This window comes from Marmota flaviventris, chromosome 1, assembly GCF_047511675.1.
Source record: "Marmota flaviventris isolate mMarFla1 chromosome 1, mMarFla1.hap1, whole genome shotgun sequence".
Lineage (NCBI taxonomy): Eukaryota > Metazoa > Chordata > Mammalia > Rodentia > Sciuridae > Marmota > Marmota flaviventris.
Window position 1 is genome coordinate 203,905,373 of NC_092498.1, and position 12,343 is coordinate 203,917,715.

The window sequence follows — 12,343 nt, forward strand, 5'->3', positions numbered from 1 at the left end:
TTCTGAAACATGATATACAAAGTATGAGGTAGAATAGTAACTTACGGCTGTCCAAGCAGAAGTTATTTTACTATTTTATGCATTAAAGGGAGTTTAATTTTGTTGAGCAGTTAATCAGAACAAGCTTTAAATATGTTTTCAAAAGTTTTTTTTTTTTTGGTATGTATTCAGCTTGTCTCCCTTCATACTAAGATTAGTTTCCTATCATTCTAGCTTTCTTTAAGCAGCTAACAGCCGGAAAGAATGCTTATTGTATGTATAGACAGGTCTAGAAGGTACCTTTTCTCTTCATCTGTCAAACTAGAAAACAACTACCTGCAGTAGGTTTGTTATGAGGACTCAATGTCCCTAGAACAGTGCCTGGAACACAATAGGTGCAATACTTGTAAGTTGCAGCCTTACTTATGCTTTATGGGCCTACTTTGTTGACCTACTCTCCTAGCACTAACAATGTTGGGAACCTCAGACACGTTAACATTAGTTCCTCCAAAGGCCTCCTTGTTTTTTGACTCCCAAAGCCTCCCCAGCATTTAAAGTGCTATCTACTTATCTGATTTCCAGTCCCCAAAGTCAAGGAGGCCTAGGGAAGACCCAAATTTACGCCTGCTTGGCAATTTTAGAGAGAAGGTAAGGAAAACATGATGTAGGGAGTAGAAACAACAGGAGAAAGAGTCAGTCTATTGAGAAACTGAACTCGATTCCTTTAATTTTAATCAACACTTCCTAATTAAAGTGTTGATTAAAGACATCAAATACAGTGCTGACTTTCCTATCTCCAGAAGAAATTTCAGTAAATGAGAAAATTATGATATATTTTTGAGATATTAAGAAAATTACTTCGTATTACCCCAGAGCTAACACCTATTTTCACCATTTTAGGGATGTAAACATAAAGTGATTTGTGAATAAAACTGAAAGAAATGTATGTGACTTTAAGGAAACATGGTCTCCTGCTTTCTTGGAAGAGCTGAATCTATTGTTGTTGGAAAAAGAGAGAGTGAGTGCGTGCTTGCAATTGCACATGTTCTAGAAATTCTAGTTTATTCCAGCAACAGTTCTGGGCCCTTCCTTTCCTCTAAGTCTAAACACTCCAATGGAAGGGACCTAACTAATGATGCTCCTGCTTACATTCACACACTCTTACCTCAGGTGGCACAATTCACAACTTATCAGTAGATGCAATGCAAAAATGGACATATTCTTGAAGAGCATCTCCTATAGTAAGGATAGGGAGAAACCAGAAAGCATGCCACCTCATCTGTTCAGGAGATCGATGTAGAGACTAATTATCACTTCATGTCAGAGGGTGACAAACTCTTAATAATAATAAGGCTGTTTATAGACACAATTAAGAGAGTAACTGAAACTTAGATTGGCTAGCTAAGTTATACTAATTACAGTAATTTAAGTGAATTCCTTACCCTCTGATTACCACGTAGTACAAAAATGATTATGTGCTGTGAGATATATCGGATGCAGCTGTAAGTGGTACAGAACAGCTCACATTGCCAAGCTATATAGCATAAGCATGTATAGTATATTCACAAACCAGAGGGAAACATAATAAAAATGAAAATCTCGCCAGGTGTGGTAGTGCACACCTATAATCCCAGTGGCTTGGGAGGCTGAGGCAGGAGGATCACGAGTTCAAAGCCAGCCTCAGCAAAAGCAAACAACTCAGTGAGACCCTATCTCTAAATAAAATACAAAATAAGGCTGGGGATGTGGCTATCAGTTCAATCTCTGGTGGGGGGGGGGGAGAAGAAAAATATAACTTCCTAGTAATTTGAAATATGAGCAGAATGAAATTTATTCTCAGGGGGAAACAACATTCTGTAGACACTTTTCTGAATAGTGAAGGCCTCGGCCAAATGATCCATAAAGGTAGTTTCTACGCAGTAAAAAATTCAAACAGATGTAAGATTGTCAGTAAGTAGTGCCTACTAAATGCACTTCTGTGCCCAAAGCTGCAGATATTAAATAGCTGTGATATCTGAGAAAAACACAAGGTATTTGTGAAACTTTTCAAAGTAGCCTACCAGTTTAATTCCTTCTCAGGCAAGGAATTAAGGCCACAGCACAGTGATATAGAGTAGGGATATAACAGGAAAGAGTAAAAGAAACATATTCTGAGGGAAGCTAGAGGTAAAACATGATTCTGTTTAACAGAATGGCATAAAGAAAATAATACAGGAGGTACACATTAAGAAAACAGGCTTGGGCTGGGTTTGTGGCTCAGTGGTAGAGTGCTTGCCTGACATGTATGAGTCCCTGGGTTCGATCCTCAGCACCACATATAAATAAAGAAATAAAATCCATTGGCAACTAAAAATTATTAAAAAAAAAAAAAAGAAAAGAAAACAGGCTTGAAAACCAAAAAGGGTTCTGATCACAAAGAAATTCTGAACCCCTACTAAAGACTCTGAAATTTTAAACGGATGGAGAGGGAAGTTATTAAAGCAGTATAGTTCAGGGTCCTTCCTTTCCTTTAAGCCTGAAGACCCAGATGGAAGGGACCCAGAGAGCACCTTGTCAGTGGGCTCCTGCTTCCAGTCTCATACCCCTCCTTTCAGTGGGGAAAGTCACAGCTATCACTAAGGTGCAATGCAAAAACGGACATGTTCCATGTCAGGTGCAGTGGTGCATGCCTGTAATCCAAGAGACTTGGGAGATTGAGGCAAGAAGATTCCAAGTTTGAGGTTAGGACCTCAGCAAATTAGCAAGGTCCTAAGCAACTTAGCAAGATTCTTTCTCAAAATTAAAAAATAAACAAACAAAATAAAGGTATTGTGTCCATCTGTAAGTAAAGAAAAAATTTAAAAAGGGCTTGGGATGTGGCTCAGTGGTAAGCTAGGATGGGGGAAAGCATGCTACTTTATCTGTTCAGGAGCTAGCTCTAGAGCCTCCACTAGGCCCTGGGTTCAATCCTCAGTACCACATAAAAATAAACAAATAAAAAATAAAGATACTGTGTCCATTTACAACTTAAAATTTTTTAAAAATAAATAATAATTTAAAAAAGTGCTAGAGATGTAGCTTAGTGGTGGATCAGAATACCCCTATGTTCAATTACTAGTACAAGGTTAAAAAATAAAAGTAAGGGAAGCTGACCTAAGGGAGGGTGGGACATTAACAGATAGGGCTAGGAAGAATTTGGTAGCTGACCAGACAGGGAATGTTAAAAGAATCAGAGGAATCAAAGATCACCTGAAGTTGCAGACCTGGAGGATGAGAAAGAAAGAAAAGTTCTTGAAAAGTTCTTGAATCATCTAGTCATGTTAGCATCTAGCATCTCATCTATAAAACGAAAGAATATGCCCAAGACAATCCTTAAAGTTTCTAAGAACTCTGGTAACGGCATTAACAATAAGAACTCAGCTCAAAGACAAGCTGACGAAACAGTCCGAGGAAAAGACAAAGAGACATAAAACGGTGTTTCCAATGAAGGCATAAAACTAGAAAACATGAAACACAAATTGGTATCTATATTAGCACTCACTTAAGCACGAGTATACCTCAAAACTTCCTAGAGGAACTGTGTTGGTGGTGGTAGGGGAAAGTGAATACTTAAAATTGAGCTAAAAAGCCATACAGATCAGAAGATACCTTTGGAAGACCTGGGAACTATGAATATGTGGGATGTCAAGCGATTATAATAGTAAATATCAGCTGGGAAACTGCTGGGTTGACTGAACATTACTATGCCCTCTAGACACCCATTCTCCCAAGTCCATCTGGACATAGGCCATGTGGGTGGGCACTCAAAACAGTGGCCTTGTGGTTGGAACTGGTTCATCTATGGGTCTTTTATGAATCATTTTCAGAGAAATTCACAGGAGCTGAAAATTTTGAGGAAATTAAAAAACATGAAAGAACACCTTTACCAAGCTCAAGATAAAAAATGATTAGAAATGTACTTATAATCACTGCTTTTTGAATGTGGTAACCTATAATGGAAGGAAATTACTTCTGAGGTAGAATGTAGAATGAGTGAAAAGATTTTTTAAAACTTCATATATTCATGTTTGGAATACTTTAAAATGCTAAATTAACATGAAGTGGAGAAAAGTAACATTTTCTTGTCTTCTTAAATATGCTGTGCAGCCGATACTTTATTATAAATAGAAAAAACCACCCCCAGAAAAGCTGGCAAATTCAAGCAGAAAAAGAGCTATTTTCAGTTCCCTCCCTCCTTTCAGTCTGTAATAAGGGTGATGTATTTATATAAGGAAACAAGAGTTTTGTCTTAAAAATAATAAGTATTTCAATCTGATAGAGATTATTTGAACAATGGTCCAAGACAAGTTCTGTTGACAAATTCATCACAAAAAGACAATTGGTCCCTAAAAGGGACTTCAGTATCTGCCTTCAATCTCTGTAGTCTTCCAAGGCTAAATGACACAATGAATGGAATGAAAAAAGTCACCCTTTAGGACCGGATTTCCTTTTTCTTCCAACCTCCTCCTGCCTGTGAATTTCTTAACCTAGAAATGCCATTCAAGCAAATAGTCATCTCCTATTGGGAGCAAGGCTCTTTATACTAAATGTTTCCAATTAACTCAAAACAATATGGCCATTCATAGTGTAATAGAACACTGCAAAGGGCTGACCTTGGCTTTGGTAGCAGCTGAGGCAAGAGCAGCTGCTGCTGCTGTGGCAACATTTCCTTCAGAAATTTCATGTTCCACTTTCTTCTTCCCAGTATCACTTTCTCTTTCTTTACATGTATCAGTGAGTTCCTTGTTCTCTTCGGTCTCCTTTTCTTCTGAAAATATCAGAAAGCTTTATTACCAGTGTACATAGTTTCCATAACCCATGTTCTCTCTCACCTCAGCCCTTTTCTTCTTCTTCTTTTTTTTTAAGTTTTGTTCAATCATTCCAAGCATTTAGGTCTGCCACTTTTTGAGATGTACTTTCTAAATGTCTTCCTGTTTTTTCTCTAGGTTCTGTGTATAGTTCCCTTGGATATAAAGGAAAATTCAGGAGAACTTAACCTAAGACCCACAAATTTGTTTTAGTAAGCAGAATGCTCTGGGAACCCCTAGGGTCTAAAGAAAATCAGAAACTGAGAACAAAGTATTTCCACAAGCCTTGAGGAAGGTAAAAAGGGTTATATCAACCAATGACACTGATAATAAAATGGCAGGTATAGGGGCTGTGCTTCAGTGGTATTGAATAACTAGTTCATCTGTGTACTATTGAAAATGAAGAGGCAAAATAAAACTACCAGAATCAGCACTGGTACCTAGCTGCTAAATGAAATTCAAATGCGAATTTATTACATTAAAATACAAACCCAAAATAAATGAAGAAACATTTCTACCTGCATTTTTCATGCATTTTTTAATAATTACATAATAATGAAATCTAAGGAACTTTTCAAATTACCTGACTTGATATCTTCACTAACTTCACTATCCTGTTCCTTCTCACTATTTTTTTCGTTTTCTCCATCTTGTACTTTATCACCTTCATCTGTTTCATTTTCCACTTTGTTTTCTGCCTGAAAGAGGTACAAAAACAAGAGAATAAGGAGTTAGTTAAAAACAGTCCTTTTAGAAGCAGGAAGAAATGCTACCAGGAAAAAAAAAGGTGACAAAGTTTTTTTTTTTTTTTTTTTAATTTTTTTAATATTTATTTTTCAAGTATCGGCGGACACAACATCTTTGTTTGTATGTGGTGCATGAGGATCGAACCCGGGCCGCACGCATGCCAGGCAAGCGCGCTACCACTTGAGCCACATCCCCAGCCCATGACAAAGTTTTTTAATCTAACCATTTGTTGGTGATCTTAGGGACAGCCACCAAAAAGCAAATGTTCATGCACTGGGAACTGAATACTACAATTCCTTGGACAAATATGGTATTATTTTCGGATTTTGAAATTCCTATGACTCTAGATAAATTATATCACATCATCTATAAAATGGAGACACAATCATTAATTTGATCAAGCTGCTTTAAGAATTAAATGAGGGCTAGGGTTGTGGCTTAGCACATGCAAGGCCCTGGGTTCGATCCTCAGCATCACATAAAAATAAATAAAATAAAGGTATTTCCAACTACAACTAAAAAATAAATATTAAAAAAACAAGATTTTAAAAAAATGAATGAATGGAATAAAAATATTGTGTCCAACTACAATTAAAAAATAAATATTAAAAAAAAGAATTAAATAAAATCAAAACTGGTAAAGGTTGCATCAAAATGATGCAAACTTATAATCCCAAATATTCAAGAGACCAGGACAGGAAAATTGCAAATGGGTGAGGCCAGCCTGGGCAATTTAACAAGATCTTGTCTCCAAAAAAAAAAAAAAAAAAAAAAAGGCATATAATGTAATTTAGTGGTAGAGTAGAATGTTTATATAAAGCACTGGGTTTTATTCACAGTACTGCCCAAAAAAGAAATTCAGGGGAGAAAAAACAAGAAACAAGAAAATACAAAGCATGAGACACAGTAGGAATTACAATCCATTTTATTATTATCCTATATTCTCCTTTTCTATAAATTAAGAATATCACATGTAATCAAGACTTAAATCCCTGCTTTTACATACCCAAATGGTGGCTGACTGCCCATTATATTCTGTAACAGTCTGGGGAATGTAAACACCCATATCCAGTCCTTGAAGAGGCTATATGGTCTTATTCTGTCCAGCCTACCTTGAATTTACAATTTCCTACAAACAGCGAATAGGTCAATAACATTCTGAGCACTTTGATGCCCTCCTTGCATTGATATACTATTGTCTCTCCCTACCTAGCGTTGTTAATAGTTCTATCCATTCTTTAATCCCAGCGGCTCAGGAGGATGAGGCAGGAGGATCATGAGTTCAAATTCAGCCTCAGCCTCAGCAACTCAGTGAGACCCTGTCTCTATTTTGTATTTTTACTTAAAATACAAAATAGGGCTGAAGATGTGGTTTAATGGTGCTACACGCCTGAGTATCCCTGAGTTTAATCCCTAGTAACCCCCCCCCCAAAAAAATACCTCAAATATCAGCTTCTCATTAAATCTTTTATAATATTCTGCTGGCAGTTAACTCTCTTAGAAAACAATGTCATGACTTTAATTCTCTTCCGGAACAAGTATAGGACCTAGAGACTAAAATTCAATACTCACCATTAACATTAACTTTTTAAAAAGTTTGTGGGGTTACAGACTGAACCCAGGGTCGTGTGCATGCAAGGCAAGCAACAACTGAGCTATATCCCCAGCAACACTAACTTTTGTATTCATATTTCTAAATTGTGTCTGAAAGAGGTACAAAAGAAGATAGGGTATGGATAAATCTTCAGCAAATAAATAAGTGGAAAATTCTTATCATATGTTGGAAGAACTATATCTTAAACAACAAATCCAAGTGGTTGACAGAACTATTCATAGTTCCCTGAAAGGGATTCAAACAAATACAAAAAACTTGAAACCATTATGTTCAAAAGGCATGCTCTCTCTCTGGTTTTTCCTACTGTAAGACAATTCAAATAGACCTTACTTTTTCAGGCTGCTGAACTTCAGGGTCTGTTTCCATTTTTTCTTCTTCACCTCCTTCTACAAGTAAAAAAATAAGAAAATTATGGACAGAGCTAAAAATTTTAAGGCAAAAATAAAATTACTTAGCACACATTTAACAAATTTTTAATCAGATACTAAATACTGATAAGCCCAATATTCACCAAACTCCAAGAGCATCACATTCTGGCTGGAGAGGATATAAACCAACAAGTCAACCACAGTTCACAAGAGGCACTATGAGATGTGTTGGGAAGCAGAGGGGTGCATGACTACTTGTCACAGAATGATGACAACTACATGAGCATTTTCTAAGCAGAAATATCACTGGGGCAGTGATAGCATGTGCATACAGAAGAGCATTCTAGGGAGAAAAAAGATAGGTACAGAGGAAATACAAACCACAAGAAAATAAAAATTACAGGGAGATGATGTTGGTGTGGCTTGCATAATAAAGTTCCCTGAGGGGCTGGGGTTGTGGCTCAGCGGTAGAGCACTTGCCTAGCACAAAGTAAGAAAATTTCCTAACATTAAGGTGCTACTATCTTTTCAGTTTGATTCTTTCACAAATGTGTAAAGGCTACCTGATGTTTTATGAAGCCATTGCTCCAATGGCTAAAGGAACATGTTCTTGTAAATGCTTTTAGTAATCTTTTGATTTCTAAAATAGTAAATATCAACAGACATAATCTTCATAAATTGAAGCACCTTGGGCTCCTAAATTTTGTTGAAGAGCATAAAGGACAACTGAGATCAAAAGTTTTGAGAATTACTAGTAAAATCAATGTTGTCTTGTCAAAGAGGAACAGAAATGAGTAGCCTGGCAGGAAGTTATTCAATACTGGGAGACTATTCCTGTCTTTCCCTACATTGAAGTTTAAGCATTTCACAAGACGGCAATATACAGCTCAAACTTGTGAGTCTTCTAGCTCTCAACATCTTAGTTATAATCTACCTTTCTGGCCATGCTTGCTATGTCCCCATTTGAACTTTGTACAATGGCCAGTCTGCTTTAATTCCTACACTAAATAACCTTCCCTTCTGTTTCTGTGCCTTCATTCTCATTGTTCTACACAAAGGACTACTTGCTCCAATCTGCTCAGTGACATTCTGAACATCTTTTCCACGTTCAGCTCAAATTCCACTCTCCTTGTGAAGCCTTTCTAAGTCTAAAATAATGTGTAACTTTGTTCTGTTATAGCACTTCCTATGCATAGTGCTCCTTGAACCAATTAGTACTATGCATCCTTCACTGTATCCCCAAACTCTCCAACAATGGAATGGTTTTTTTCATGTATGTGTAAACCTCAATCATTAGAGGTTATTAAAGTGTTTTATATAACTTCTGAATTGCTAATAACAAGAGGTATTCATTGAGTAAACAAAATGCCTGATCTGATAAAATGGTCCCTGAAAGGCAGGCAATTATATAAGGAAAGACATTTTCTTCCTGAAAATATGAGTAATCAAGGAAGTCACTTAAATTCTAGCTAGTCCTTAAAGGTTAAATCGTCCAATTAAGAAGTGCTGGGCTGGGGATGTGGCTCAAGCGGTAGCGCGCTCGCCTGGCATGCGTGCGGCCCGGGTTCGATCCTTAGCACCACGTATAAACAAAGATGTTGTGTCCGCCGAAAAACTAAAAATAAATAAATTAAAAAAAAAAAGTGCTCAGAAATTTGAGTCTCTATTTCAATGTCTTTTAAAACAGATCTGAAAGGGACATTTTAATATAAGAGTAATAAAGAGAAGAGAGAAGCCCACTCCACAAGATATGAGTCTCATAATAAAATACTGTTCCTCTGTTTTCTTGGGTCCACTGCCCGAGTGTATTTTTACACGTGGTGTTTTAGAAGTGCCTGACTTTATAAATAGTGTTATGGAAATCCTCATGGTGAGAATAGTGAGGCTATTTATAAGTTATGAGTAGTATCTGAGGCAAGAATTCTAACAGTCACTTCTGAGTTTTACGTTCCTAGAAAGTAACCTTTTCAATATTATTATAGGATGATCTTCTTAATCTCCTGATAGGCTACAGATCTAAATCTTCTTGAAAACCAGGTATGATAACTTGGGCTGTTCTTTACAGTGCTGTGACAATGGCTCCACAGAGGTATTCTTTGAAGTCCTTCATTCTTCAGGCTAAGGAGCTCTGTGGACATTACATGAATTGATCATGAAAGAATCTTCTCTAATCATCCTATTTGTGATTCAATTTCCCAAAAGCATAGTTAATTATAAGGATAACCCAAAAATTCACCTCTGAAATTTCTCTAAACTAAAATTAAGATAAGATAGTTAATCTAATCTTTATCAAAAAGGTAATAAGATTTTAAAAACCCTGATACTTGAGATGAGGAAATAGCAATGGGGATTATGATAAAAAGTATGACAGACCCTTACTGGTTCTTTTTAGGTATGGGGATTTAACCCAGGAGCGCTTTACCACTAAACTACATCCCCAGTCCTTTTTATTTGTATACAGGGACTCACTGCATTATTTAGTGTTTTATTAAATTGACAAGGATGGCCTTGAACTTGTGATCCTCCTGCTTTAGCTTCCTGAGTCACTGGAATTACAGGCATGTACATCATGACCAGCACCCTTACTGGTTCTTGAATGTGCACGCTCATTCCAACTTTCTTCATGAAAAATTTAATATCCCAAAAGGGGCCAAAATTTACTATAGTAGTTAATGTAGGAAAATGTCCTCATCTTCAAATAAATAAATACATAAATACATACGATGGAACTGCTTACAGTGCAAAGAATCATTCTGTCCACAACTTACTTTAAAATAGTTCACCAAAAATAACAAATAACCACTTATTTAGATAGCAAGACACCTATGGGCTAAGTGGTTGCCCAGTGGTAAGAATATGTGCTGGGCTGAGGATGTGGCTCAAGCAGTAGCATGCTTGCCTGGCATGTGAGGGGCCCTGGGTTCTATCCTCAACACCGCATAAAAATAAAATAAAGATATTGTGTCCACCTAAAACTAAAAAATAAATATTAAAAAAAAAAGAATATGTGCTAAGCATGCACAAGACCCCACATTTAATCCCCTGCATTTAATTGCACACTTGTACGCGCAAACACACACACAGGAACTATACAGTTAGATAAATATGGTAAAGCTAAACCTGATGGGTATAGAAAAATTTCACCAAATAGCCTATCAATTTCAGTATATTTGTTATAAATAAAGAGGTTATCAGAAAAACTATTTTGTTTAGCCTACAGGTCAAGTGAAGAAAAAACTTAACGAAGCCATTTAATAAAATCCTGAACAAAGCCTTGTCCCCCCCCCCCCCCCACCGGGGATTGAATCCAGGGCCTTGAACATGTAGACAACTATTCTACCACCGAGCTATAGCCCCAGACCATAATAAAACTTTTTAATAATAGTTTTAGTGATGCAACAAAGAAAAAAATTTTGATGTTTAAATATATTACATAATTAATCAATTTAACAACTACTTGATAGTGTCAGTGTCACTATCTTTCTCTTCTTTTTTTTTTTTTCCTCCCTCAGTACTGGGTCTTGAAATCAGGGGCACTCTATCAGTGAGTGACATTCCTTGCTCATTTTATTTTGAGGCAGGGTCTCACTAAGTTGCTAAGGCTGGCCTCAAATTTGCAACCCTCCTGTGTTAGCCTTCTATGTCACAGGGATTATAGGTATAAGAGATAGGGCATGTTCTCAACACAACAGTTGAAACGGCCAGATTCTGACAATCCTTTGCTTAATTCCTCCACTGGCTCTACCTTACTTAGGGTAAACATTAAAACTTTATGAGGAACCACAAGGGGTCTCATCATCTAATAGGAATGCCTGTCTCTGCCAATCCAGAACTTCCTTGTTGTTCCTCAATTGTGCTGGGTAGATACTGCCCAGGGCCCTTTATAGGCTGCTCCCCTGCCTGGAACACTCTTATTCTAGGTGTCTACATGGCTCCCTCCCTGACCTGATTTACATCTTCATTTGAATGTAACTTTGTCAATGAGACATTATCTGACCATTATTTACAATACCTATGTAACCCCACCTTTCAATTTCTGGATTTTAAAATGAAAACAATGCTACTTCCTCATTCAGACCATTTCAAATTGCAGTTCCCCACATTTCACTCTTATCCTCCTCATTCCTGCTTTATTTTTCACTATAGCATTTGTCATCCAACACACTCTTTCTATATATTAAATTTTTATTTATATATTCAAATTTTATCAAGTCCACAGAGCAGGGATTTTGGTCTACTTTATTCACAAGTACCATAGCATTGAGAACACAAAAAAAAATTACATGATAACGTTTACTATTTCATCCATCATTGTAAGTTAATATTTAAAAGCTCATTTAAGAAAAACCTTTAATTCAAAATGCTTCTCTCGAATAGGTTCAATACACTCACACTGAATGACTTGGTGGGTTTATTTTTTCAGCATTCAACAGCACATAAATGATCAACCACAGTTATACTGCCCGCCTGGTGTCCTTGGGTGTTTCTGTAAGCAGATCCTATTCTCAGAAGGGTTTGGGTCTTCTTCCATTGTATTTCCATATAAGAATATAAGATAGTACAGTACTTTGGAGCTTTTAGGCCTTTAAAGATCTTTCCTCAATAAATAAAAACTGTATAGGCATATCTATGTATCTTACTTATATTTTACTTCTGGTACCCTACTTTAGAGAAGAGAGTTTCCAAATTCATCAGAGAATTAAAACAAATAAACAAACAAAAATCCTGGGGCAGGGGGATGTAGCACAGGTGGTAGAGTACTTGCCTCACATCTACAAGGTCCTGGGTTCAATCCCCAGCATCTCAGA

General features: G+C 36.8%; 1 protein-coding gene across 3 annotated transcripts in view; it reads right to left on the reverse strand.

Moving 5' to 3' along the window:
- Smarcc1 (SWI/SNF related BAF chromatin remodeling complex subunit C1) overlaps window positions 1-12,343 on the reverse strand; it is a 142,073-nt gene that overhangs the window by 29,919 nt on the left and 99,811 nt on the right. For 2 of the 3 annotated variants that reach the window (XM_027932047.2, XM_027932049.2), the window contains exons 22-24: window positions 7,498-7,553; window positions 5,389-5,503; window positions 4,611-4,765 (exon numbers count right to left, since the gene is read on the reverse strand). In XM_027932047.2, coding sequence (XP_027787848.1) covers window positions 4,611-4,765; window positions 5,389-5,503; window positions 7,498-7,553 — 326 coding nt within the window. The remainder of the gene's footprint in view (window positions 1-4,610; window positions 4,766-5,388; window positions 5,504-7,497; window positions 7,554-12,343) is intronic. The other variant, XM_027932048.2, reaches the window with a different exon arrangement.